The 12,500-nt window shown below is 46.1% G+C and overlaps 1 protein-coding gene across 1 annotated transcript in view; it reads left to right on the top strand.

Annotated features, from left to right (window-relative positions):
• Window positions 1-12,500, top strand: part of LOC310853128 (LIM domain only protein 3) — a gene marked incomplete at its 3' end in the record, with an annotated part of 44,024 nt that overhangs the window by 5,537 nt on the left and 25,987 nt on the right. The window contains exon 2 of the mRNA XM_083757367.1: window positions 5,907-6,120. Coding sequence (XP_083613493.1) covers window positions 5,907-6,120 — 214 coding nt within the window. The remainder of the gene's footprint in view (window positions 1-5,906; window positions 6,121-12,500) is intronic.

Here is a 12,500-nt window from a genome sequence, read left to right as displayed (position 1 = left end):
CCATGCTTTTTTGTTCTTGCTTAATGTAAGTCACTCTGGATTAAGAGCGTCTGCTAAATGCCTAAATTGTAAATAGTTCCACACATTGTTCCACACATTGGAACTATCCCATTGAGACAAAGCGGGGTGCTATGGACTATAGTTCCACACATTGGAACTATCCCATTGAGACAAAGCGGGGTGCTATGGACTATAGTTCCACACATTGGAACTATCCCATTGAGACAAAGCGGGGTGCTATGGGCTATAGTTCCACACATTGGAACTATCCCATTGAGACAAATCGACCACGAATGTGTCTTAACCGGCCACTCTTAGCCCGTACATATATTTAGTCATAGTTTTAGACGGTCATCATAGCTTACTTCTTTTTGTTTTCGTCAGTGAAAAAAGGTAGTTGGCCATGAAAACATGTGTGTGTAACAATGCTCACTTAGTCGACTAAAATGAGACGAGAGAGAGAGAGAGAGAGGGAGAGGGAGGGAGGTGCGGGCGAGCTAAAAGAGTAGATATAATTAAGCCTTTTGAAGCAGCTGTAATTTCCTCCCTTTTTGTTAAAAAGGGAAGGCCACACACGCACGCACCCACGCCAGCCAGGACAGAGCAGTGATGGTCTATATTTATACAATTGTTTTATTCTGTTTGAAGGACCGTGAAACCTGTGTTTTATTCTGTTTGAAGGACCCCATCTAACACCGTGAAACCTGTGTTTTTGTGTGTGTGTGTGTGTGTGTGTGTGTGTGTGTGTGTGTGTGTGTGTGTGTGTCTGTGCGTGTGTGCGTGTGTGCGTGTGCGTGCCTGTGTGCGTGCGTGTGTGTGTGTGGAAAAACAATACTAGTATTTCTTGCTCGATGTGACGTTGAATCACGTTTTTATCTGCATAATACAAACCAAAGCGTTTATACGTTGAGAACTGATTCCCCAAACCTTACCCTGGTTAGGATAACTAACTAACCCTAACCTCCCCTGGTTAGGATAACTAACTAACCCTAACCTCCCCTGGTTAGGGTAACTAACCCTAACCTCCCCTGGTTAGGGTAACTGACTAACCCTAACCTCCCCTGGTTAGGGTAACTAACCCTAACCTCCCCTGGTTAGGATAACTAACTAACCCTAACCTCCCCTGGTTAGGGTAACTGACTAACCCTAACCTCCCCTGGTTAGGGTAACTAACTAACCCTAACCTCCCCTGGTTAGGATAACCAACTAACCCTAACCTCCCCTGGTTAGGGTAACTAACTAACCCTAACCTCCCCTGGTTAGGGTAACTAACTAACCCTAACCTCCCCTGGTTAGGGTAACTAACTAACCCTAACCTCCCCTGGTTAGGGTAACTGACTAACCCTAACCTCCCCTGGTTAGGATAACTGACTAACCCTAACCTCCCCTGGTTAGGATAACTAACTAACCCTAACCTCCCCTGGTTAGGGTAACTAACTAACCCTAACCTCCCCTGGTTAGGGTAACTAACTAACCCTAACCTCCCCTGGTTAGGGTAACTAACTAACCCTAACCTCCCCTGGTTAGGGTAACTAACCCTAACCTCCCCTGGTTAGGGTAACTGACTAACCCTAACCTCCCCTGGTTAGGGTAACTAACTAACCCTAACCTCCCCTGGTTAGGGTAACTAACTAACCCTAACCTCCCCTGGTTAGGGTAACTAACTAACCCTAACCTCCCCTGGTTAGGGTAACTGACTAACCCTAACCTCCCCTGGTTAGGGTAACTAACCCTAACCTCCCCTGGTTAGGGTAACTGACTAACCCTAACCTCCCCTGGTTAGGATAACTAACTAACCCTAACCTCCCCTGGTTAGTGTAACTAACTAACCCTAACCTCCCCTGGTTAGGGTAATTAACTAACCCTAACCTCCCCTGGTTAGGATAACTAACCCTAACCTCCCCTGGTTAGGATAACTAACTAACCCTAACCTCCCCTGGTTAGTGTAACTAACTAACCCTAACCTCCCCTGGTTAGGATAACTGACTAACCCTAACCTCCCCTGGTTAGGGTAACTAACTAACCCTAACCTCCCCTGGTTAGGGTAACTGACTAACCCTAACCTCCCCTGGTTAGGATAACTGACTAACCCTAACCTCCCCTGGTTAGGATAACTAACTAACCCTAACCTCCCCTGGTTAGGGTAACTAACTAACCCTAACCTCCCCTGGTTAGGATAACTAACCCTAACCTCCCCTGGTTAGGATAACTAACTAACCCTAACATCCCCTGGTTAGGGTAACTAACTAACCCTAACCTCCCCTGGTTAGGATAACTAACCCTAACCTCCCCTGGTTAGGGTAACTAACTAACCCTAACCTCCCCTGGTTAGGATAACTAACTAACCCTAACCTCCCCTGGTTAGGGTAACTAACTAACCCTAACCTCCCCTGGTTAGGGTAACTGACTAACCCTAACCTCCCCTGGTTAGGGTAACTGACTAAACCTAACCTCCCCTGGTTAGGGTAACTAACCCTAACCTCCCCTGGTTAGGATAACTAACTAACCCTAACCTCCCCTGGTTAGGGTAACTAACTAACCCTAACCTCCCCTGGTTAGGGTAACTAACTAACCCTAACCTCCCCTGGTTAGGGTAACTGACTAACCCTAACCTCCCCTGGTTAGGATAACTAACTAACCCTAACCTCCCCTGGTTAGGATAACTAACTAACCCTAACCTCCCCTGGTTAGGATAACTAACTAACCCTAACCTCCCCTGGTTAGGGTAACTGACTAACCCTAACCTCCCCTGGTTAGGGTAACTGACTAACCCTAACCTCCCCTGGTTAGGGTAACTGACTAACCCTAACCTCCCCTGGTTAGGGTAACTAACTAACCCTAACCTCCCCTGGTTAGGGTAACTGACTAACCCTAACCTCCCCTGGTTAGGGTAACTGACTAACCCTAACCTCCCCTGGTTAGGGTAACTAACTAACCCTAACCTCCCCTGGTTAGGGTAACTGACTAACCCTGACCTCCCCTGGTTAGGATAACTAACTAACCCTAACCTCCCCTGGTTAGGGTAACTGACTAACCCTAACCTCCCCTGGTTAGGGTAACTGACTAACCCTAACCTCCCCTGGTTAGGGTAACTAACTAACCCTAACCTCCCCTGGTTAGGGTAACTGACTAACCCTAACCTCCCCTGGTTAGGATAACTAACTAACCCTAACCTCCCCTGGTTAGGGTAACTGACTAACCCTAACCTCCCCTGGTTAGGGTAACTGACTAACCCTAACCTCCCCTGGTTAGGATAACTAACTAACCCTAACCTCCCCTGGTTAGGGTAACTGACTAACCCTAACCTCCCCTGGTTAGGGTAACTGACTAACCCTAACCTCCCCTGGTTAGGGTAACTGACTAACCCTAACCTCCCCTGGTTAGGGTAACTGACTAACCCTAACCTCCCCTGGTTAGGGTAACTAACCCTAACCTATTGAGAAGACTGCATGTCAATAGATTTAGATTAGTTCTCAATGGGCCTGAAAAGGAACCCACCCTATAGGGTCCGTTTGGTTCCATCTGCTCAGAGTTACACATCCTAGCCAGGGTTAATTTAGTTGACTAAAATATTATGAAAAGACGAAGCTTTTTGATATTTAGTCGAATAAGCCCAGGAAATAAAGCTGTGTGTGTGTGTGTGTGTGTGTGTGTGTGTGTGTGTGTGTGTGTGTGTGTGTGTGTGTGTGTGTGTGTGTGTGTGTGTGTGTGTGTGTGTGTGTGTGCGCGTGTGTGCATGTGGGTCTTCAGTTAGAATACTAATTAGGAGATCTTTCTTTCTGGTGCGAGGCCACATTGTTCCCCTACAAAAGACCCCCCCCCCCCCTCACACACACACACACACACACACACACACACACACACACACACACACACCCCTCTGCTTCTTAGGGACTAACAATACATTCCCCCCCCCCCATCCCGTTTTGGCCACTCCCATTAGAGAGAGAGTTTTGTCATAATTCCCCCCCCCCCCTCCGCATTGAGTATTGAACAGTATTAAGATGTTGATATTAATTTTGTATTTACCCGTCTGTAAAACAACTGCCCTTTTACCCGTCTGTATAACAACTGCCCTTTTACCCGTCTGTAAAACAACTGCCCTTTTACCCGTCTGTAAAACAACTGCCCTTTTTCCTGTCTGTAAAACAACTGCCCTTTTACCCGTCTGTAAAACAACTGCCCTTTTACCCGTCTGTAAAACAACTGCCCTTTTACCCGTCTGTAAAACAACTGCCCTTTTACCCGTCTGTAAAACAACTGCCCTCTCCAGACCCTGAATGCAGCATTTACTACATGGTGAAATAAATGCCCTCCTCTCCTTTCCATGCTGGAAGGAAGGCAGCGTTCAGGAGAATAGCTTTTCTCCCAAAGTCTCCTGAACTTGAACACAGTATTTTGCGTTGAACAAATTTGTTTATAAATCCATGTCGTTACACACCGAATCTCCACTAGCTAAAGAGTGCAGGGTTGTGCCCCGAAAATAGCTGATCTACAAGCTCTCAACGCGTCACAAGCTTGTAGATCTGCTATTTTTATCCAAAAGTGCCCTCTTAACAGCCCCTGCCTCTCTAACACTCTGCACGTCCCTGGCTCGACCGTCGACACGTTCCACACCCCCCACAGGGAGTGCAGGGCCCGGTCGGTCGGACCCACGGTACTCCAGAACCACCACAAAAGGCTCTGGTCAGGCTCTGCCAAGTGGGCCTAATGAGGCCAACTCCTTTCACCTGGGCCAGGCTCTGCCAGTGGGCCTAATGAGGCCAACTCCTTTCACCTGGTCAGGCTCTGCCAAGTGGGCCTAATGAGGCCAACTCCTTTCACCTGGCCAGGCTCTGCCAGTGGGCCTAATGAGGCCAACTCCTTTCACCTGGTCAGGCTCTGCCAGTGGGCCTAATGAGGCCAACTCCTTTCACCTGGCCAGGCTCTGCCAGTGGGCCTAATGAGGCCAACTCCTTTCACCTGGTCAGGCTCTGCCAGTGGGCCTAATGAGGCCAACTCCTTTCACCTGGTCAGGCTCTGCCAGTGGGCCTAATGAGGCCAACTCCTTTCACCTGGTCAGGCTCTGCCAGTGGGCCTAATGAGGCCAACTCCTTTCACCTGGTCAGGCTCTGCCAGTGGGCCTAATGAGGCCAACTCCTTTCACCTGGTCAGGCTCTGCCAGTGGGCCTAATGAGGCCAACTCCTTTCACCTGGTCAGGCTCTGCCAGTGGGCCTAATGAGGCCAACTCCTTTCACCTGGTCAGGCTCTGCCAGTGGGCCTAATGAGGCCAACTGTTTTCACCTGGTCAGGCTCTGCCAGTGGGCCTAATGAGGCCAACTCCTTTCACCTGGTCAGGCTCTGCCAGTGGGCCTAATGAGGCCAACTCCTTTCACCTGGTCAGGCTCTGCCAGTGGGCCTAATGAGGCCAACTCCTTTCACCTGGTCAGGCTCTGCCAGTGGGCCTAATGAGGCCAACTCCTTTCACCTGGTCAGGCTCTGCCAGTGGGCCTAATGAGGCCAACTCCTGTCACCTGGTCAGGCTCTGCCAGTGGGCCTAATGAGGCCAATTAACTCCTTTCACCTGGTCAGGCTCTGCCAGTGGGCCTAATGAGGCCAACTCCTTTCACCTGGGCAAGGCTCTGCCAGTGGGCCTAATGAGGCCAACTCCTTTCACCTGGGCCAGGCTCTGCCAGTGGGCCTAATGAGGCCAACTCCTTTCACCTGGTCAGGCTCTGCCAGTGGGCCTAATGAGGCAAACTCCTTTCACCTGGTCAGGCTCTGCCAGTGGGCCTAAAGAGGCAAATTAATTGCTTTCACCTGGTCAGGCTCTGCCAGTGGGCCTAATGAGGCCAACTAATAATAACATGTTAATGTCTTTATTCTAGGTATCCATAATAATAACATGTTAATGTGTTTATTCTAGGTATCCAGATGCTGTCGGTGCAACCGGACACCAAGCCGAAAGGCTGTGCCGGCTGTCAGAGGAAGATCAAAGACCGCTACCTCCTCAAGGCTCTGGACAAATACTGGCACGAGGACTGCCTGAAATGTGCCTGTTGTGACTGTCGCCTGGGGGAGGTGGGCAGCACGCTCTACACCAAGGCGAACCTGATCCTCTGTAGACGAGACTACCTACGGTAAGATACACTATATATACACTATAACACTATATATATATATATATATATACACTATATATACAGACTGTCGTCTGAACACCAAGGTTCACGGAAGTAATTTCTCTATGGAGAATAACATGGGCTGATCTTAAAACTCCTTCAGCGCCACCTGGTGGTCAGCAGTTTAGGCTCTGAGTGCCAATTCTCCCATTATAAAAAAAGAGAGGGCGTTTAAAAATATATATATATTTTTTTTTTTATTACGTCTTGTCGTCTTTGGCACTCATTGCAAAGACGTCGGGGTTACGGGATTACGTCCCTGGCACTTAAACAGTTAAAATCGTCTACTATATAAGCATTGTGGTCCAAAAATAAACAAACTGTCTCAGTGTTATTGTCAGGGAGGTGTCTCTGTATCGTTATATTGTCAGGGAGGTGTCTCTGTATCGTCATATTGTCAGGGAGGTGTCTCTGTATCGTTATATTGTCAGGGAGGTGTCTCTGTATCGTTATATTGTCAGGGAGGTGTCTCTGTATCGTTATATTGTCGGGGAGGTGTCTCTGTATCGTTATATTGTCAGGGAGGTGTCTCTGTATCGTTATATTGTCAGGGAGGTGTCTCTGTATCGTTATATTGTCAGGGAGGTGTCTCTGTGTCGTTATATTGTCAGGGAGGTGTCTCTGTGTCGTTATATTGTCAGGGAGGTGTCTCTGTGTCGTTATATTGTCAGGGAGGTGTCTGTGTCGTTATATTGTCGGGGAGGTGTCTCTGTATCGTTATATTGTCAGGGAGGTGTCTCTGTATCGTTATATTGTCGGGAGGTGTCTCTGTATCGTTATATTGTCAGGGAGGTGTCTCTGTATCGTTATATTGTCAGGGAGGTGTCTCTGTGTCGTTATATTGTCGGGGAGGTGTCTCTGTATCGTTATATTGTCAGGGAGGTGTCTCTGTATCGTTGTATTGTCGGGGAGGTGTCTCTGTGTCGTTATATTGTCGGGGAGGTGTCTCTTTATCGTTATATTGTCAGGGAGGTGTCTCTGTATCGTTGTATTGTCAGGGAGGTGTCTCTGTGTCGTTATATTGTCAGGGAGGTGTCTCTGTGTTGTTATATTGTCAGGGAGGTGTCTCTGTATCGTTATATTGTCGGGAGGTGTCTCTGTATCGTTATATTGTCAGGGAGGTGTCTCTGTATCGTTATATTGTCAGGGAGGTGTCTCTGTGTCGTTATATTGTCGGGGAGGTGTCTCTGTATCGTTATATTGTCAGGGAGGTGTCTCTGTATCGTTGTATTGTCGGGGAGGTGTCTCTGTGTCGTTATATTGTCGGGGAGGTGTCTCTGTATCGTTATATTGTCAGGGAGGTGTCTCTGTATCGTTGTATTGTCAGGGAGGTGTCTCTGTGTCGTTATATTGTCAGGGAGGTGTCTCTGTGTTGTTATATTGTCAGGGAGGTGTCTCTGTGTCGTTATATTGTCAGGGAGGTGTCTCTGTATCGTTGTATTGTCAGGGAGGTGTCTCTGTGTCGTTATATTGTCAGGGAGGTGTCTCTGTGTCGTTATATTGTCGGGGAGGTGTCTCTGTATCGTTATATTGTCAGGGAGGTGTCTCTGTATCGTTGTATTGTCAGGGAGGTGTCTCTGTATCGTTATATTGTCGGGGAGGTGTCTCTGTATCGTTATATTGTCAAGGAGGTGTCTCTGTATCGTTATATTGTCAGGGAGGTTTCTCTGTATCGTTATATTGTCAGGGAGGTGTCTCTGTATCGTTATATTGTCAGGGAGGTGTCTCTGTATCGTTATATTGTCAGGGAGGTGTCTCTGTATCGTTATATTGTCAGGGAGGTGTCTCTGTGTCGTTATATTGTCAGGGAGGTGTCTCTGTAGTCAGTCACTCATATACTACAAAGTCTGTTTCTAGTGAAAATGTAACTAATTCAGTAGCAGTAACAATTGTGTTTTTCTCAGTTGATTATTCATATTCATATCCATATGCGTGAAGCGGCCTGGATGATTTATTTGTTTATTTTACACCAAGGCGAACCTGATCCTCTGTAGACGAGACTACCTACGGTAAGATACACTATATATACACTATAACACTATATATATATATATATATATACACTATATATACAGACTGTCGTCTGAACACCAAGGTTCACGGAAGTAATTTCTCTATGGAGAATAACATGGGCTGATCTTAAAACTCCTTCAGCGCCACCTGGTGGTCAGCAGTTTAGGCTCTGAGTGCCAATTCTCCCATTATAAAAAAAGAGAGGGCGTTTAAAAATATATATATATATTTTTTTTTATTACGTCTTGTCGTCTTTGGCACTCATTGCAAAGACGTCGGGGTTACGGGATTACGTCCCTGGCACTTAAACAGTTAAAATCGTCTACTATATAAGCATTGTGGTCCAAAAATAAACAAACTGTCTCAGTGTTATTGTCAGGGAGGTGTCTCTGTATCGTTATATTGTCAGGGAGGTGTCTCTGTATCGTCATATTGTCAGGGAGGTGTCTCTGTATCGTTATATTGTCAGGGAGGTGTCTCTGTATCGTTATATTGTCAGGGAGGTGTCTCTGTATCGTTATATTGTCGGGGAGGTGTCTCTGTATCGTTATATTGTCAGGGAGGTGTCTCTGTATCGTTATATTGTCAGGGAGGTGTCTCTGTATCGTTATATTGTCAGGGAGGTGTCTCTGTGTCGTTATATTGTCAGGGAGGTGTCTCTGTGTCGTTATATTGTCAGGGAGGTGTCTCTGTGTCGTTATATTGTCAGGGAGGTGTCTGTGTCGTTATATTGTCGGGGAGGTGTCTCTGTATCGTTATATTGTCAGGGAGGTGTCTCTGTATCGTTATATTGTCGGGAGGTGTCTCTGTATCGTTATATTGTCAGGGAGGTGTCTCTGTATCGTTATATTGTCAGGGAGGTGTCTCTGTGTCGTTATATTGTCGGGGAGGTGTCTCTGTATCGTTATATTGTCAGGGAGGTGTCTCTGTATCGTTGTATTGTCGGGGAGGTGTCTCTGTGTCGTTATATTGTCGGGGAGGTGTCTCTGTATCGTTATATTGTCAGGGAGGTGTCTCTGTATCGTTGTATTGTCAGGGAGGTGTCTCTGTGTCGTTATATTGTCAGGGAGGTGTCTCTGTGTTGTTATATTGTCAGGGAGGTGTCTCTGTATCGTTATATTGTCGGGAGGTGTCTCTGTATCGTTATATTGTCAGGGAGGTGTCTCTGTATCGTTATATTGTCAGGGAGGTGTCTCTGTGTCGTTATATTGTCGGGGAGGTGTCTCTGTATCGTTATATTGTCAGGGAGGTGTCTCTGTATCGTTGTATTGTCGGGGAGGTGTCTCTGTGTCGTTATATTGTCGGGGAGGTGTCTCTGTATCGTTATATTGTCAGGGAGGTGTCTCTGTATCGTTGTATTGTCAGGGAGGTGTCTCTGTGTCGTTATATTGTCAGGGAGGTGTCTCTGTGTTGTTATATTGTCAGGGAGGTGTCTCTGTGTCGTTATATTGTCAGGGAGGTGTCTCTGTATCGTTGTATTGTCAGGGAGGTGTCTCTGTGTCGTTATATTGTCAGGGAGGTGTCTCTGTGTCGTTATATTGTCGGGGAGGTGTCTCTGTATCGTTATATTGTCAGGGAGGTGTCTCTGTATCGTTGTATTGTCAGGGAGGTGTCTCTGTATCGTTATATTGTCGGGGAGGTGTCTCTGTATCGTTATATTGTCAAGGAGGTGTCTCTGTATCGTTATATTGTCAGGGAGGTTTCTCTGTATCGTTATATTGTCAGGGAGGTGTCTCTGTATCGTTATATTGTCAGGGAGGTGTCTCTGTATCGTTATATTGTCAGGGAGGTGTCTCTGTATCGTTATATTGTCAGGGAGGTGTCTCTGTGTCGTTATATTGTCAGGGAGGTGTCTCTGTAGTCAGTCACTCATATACTACAAAGTCTGTTTCTAGTGAAAATGTAACTAATTCAGTAGCAGTAACAATTGTGTTTTTCTCAGTTGATTATTCATATTCATATCCATATGCGTGAAGCGGCCTGGATGATTTATTTGTTTATTTTACAAACACAGTTATTATGAGGCGATATAAGATCCTTCTATGGGGATTATAATTCAAATACAGTAATGAACCTGTGGATTTGCGTACTATCTCGATTGTGCCGTTTTCTCCACTGTGCCGTTTTCTCCATTGAGCCGTTTTCTCCACTCTACTGATATTGACGTCAGACTTCGGTGCTCTTTGGCGGCTGCTGTTTGTCTGCAGACATCCGGGGGCGTCGCCTTAAGTTACACCACAGCTGGTTGCCTACCCAAATCAGTTACCTGATGTCTGCAGCGTTACACGACACCACTTACATGTTGCGGTCACAGTTCTCTGTGCAACATCGACATCATTCATCACCACAGCTGGTTGCCTCCATTATGAGGTCACAGTCACACACCTACACACACACACACACACACACACACACACACACACACACCTTCACACACACACACACACACACACTTTCACACTCGGTGGCGTAGCGCACACACACCTTCACACACACCTTCACACACACACACACACACACACACACACACACCTTCACACACACACACACACACACACACACACCTTCACACACACACACACACACACACACACACACACACACACACACACACCTTCACACACACACACACACACACACACACGAGAGAAGTGAAAAAAACGACTCCATCTGAGAAAGAAAGCAATCAATGGCTGCCTCATCACTAAGCATTAACCAGTAGGCGTGTGTGTGTGAGTGCATGCGTGTGTGTGTGTGTGTGTGTGTGTGTGTGTCATGCACTTTGATTCCCTGCAAGTCAACCGTTTTTCTGTTACTTTATATTCAAATAGGTGTGTGTGTGTGTGTGTGTGTGTGTGTGTGTGTGTGTGTGTGTGTGTGTGTGTGTGTGTGTGTGTGTGTGTGTGTGTGTGTGTGTGTGTGTGTGTGTGTGTGTGTGTGTGTGTGTGTGTGTGTGTGTGTGTCTAAATGAGATTTCCCCAAAAAGAGCAGCTGAGTCTCACACAGCTCTAAGCCTCTCTGCCCCCCCCCCCCCCCCCCCCCTCAGAGATAAAGCTCTCACACGCGGTGTGCTGCCCCCCCCCTCCCCCTCCCCCCCCCTCCCCCCCACATGGTCACGGACCGAATGCCAGATGAAAAAAAAAGAATAAATATACAAAATAAGAGAGGGGGGAGGGGAGGGGAGGGGGAGGGGGGGGGGGGGGAGTATTCACTCTGTGGTCGTCGGGCATAAACCTTGTATCTCCATTTTTTTTAGTTGCACTGCTATACCTCCTACCTCCTTAATGTTTGTTTAACCCGTTCTGACCTGAGATCAGATTCATACGAGGTTTCCACTGGACACACACACACTGGTCTGATTAACCATTAATTCTGACCTGAGATCAGATTCTATAAATGTCAGTCGTTCTTCGATTTTTTTCAAAAATAGCAGACCTACAAGCTTGCTATGAGCTTGTAGGTCTGCTATTTTTTCAATAGCTAAAGCATGACATGATGCTAACACCAAAATGGGTTCCCGTTCAGAAATGGTTAAGACCAAGTTTGTGGACGGTAACTAAGACTGTGTGTGTGTGTGTGTGTGTGTGTGTGTGTGTGTGTGTGTGTGTGTGTGTGTGTGTGTGTGTGTGTGTGTGTGTGTGTGTGTGTGTGTGTGTGTGTGTGTGTGTGTGTGTGTGTGTGTGTGCGTGCGTGCGTGTGGTTATCTCTCTCTCTGATATCCGGCTTTTCCGGTATTAAACCCGGTGGTGTCTGACGTTCCGGTTCTCTGTGAGGTCTGACTAAAACCCAGTGTAGGGTTAAAGAAATATAAAAAATATATGTTTGTATATGTGCTAAATAAACCCAGTGTAGGGTTAAAGAAATATAAAACATATATGTATATGTGCTAAATAACCCAGTGTAGGGTTAAAGAAATATAAAACATATATGTATATGTGCTAAATAACCCAGTGTAGGGTTAAAGAAATATAAAACATATATGTATATGTGCTAAATAAACCCAGTGTAGGGTTAAAGAAATATAAAACATATATGTATGTATATGTGCTAAATAAACCCAGTGTAGGGTTAAAGAAATATAAAACATATATGTATGTATATGTGCTAAATAACCCAGTGTAGGGTTAAAGAAATATAAAACATATATGTATATGTGCTAAATAACCCAGTGTAGGGTTAAAGAAATATAAAACATATATGTATGTATATGTGCTAAATAAACCCAGTGTAGGGTTAAAGAAATATAAAACATATATGTATATGTGCTAAATAACCCAGTGTAGGGTTAAAGAAATATAAAACATATATGTATATGTGCTAAATAA

Source organism: Protomyctophum parallelum, assembly GCF_964188405.1.
Source record: "Protomyctophum parallelum genome assembly, chromosome: 22".
Taxonomy (NCBI): Eukaryota; Metazoa; Chordata; class Actinopteri; order Myctophiformes; family Myctophidae; genus Protomyctophum; species Protomyctophum parallelum.
The sequence above is the reverse complement of the archived record's forward strand: the minus strand, read 5'-3'. Positions and strand labels throughout refer to the sequence as shown.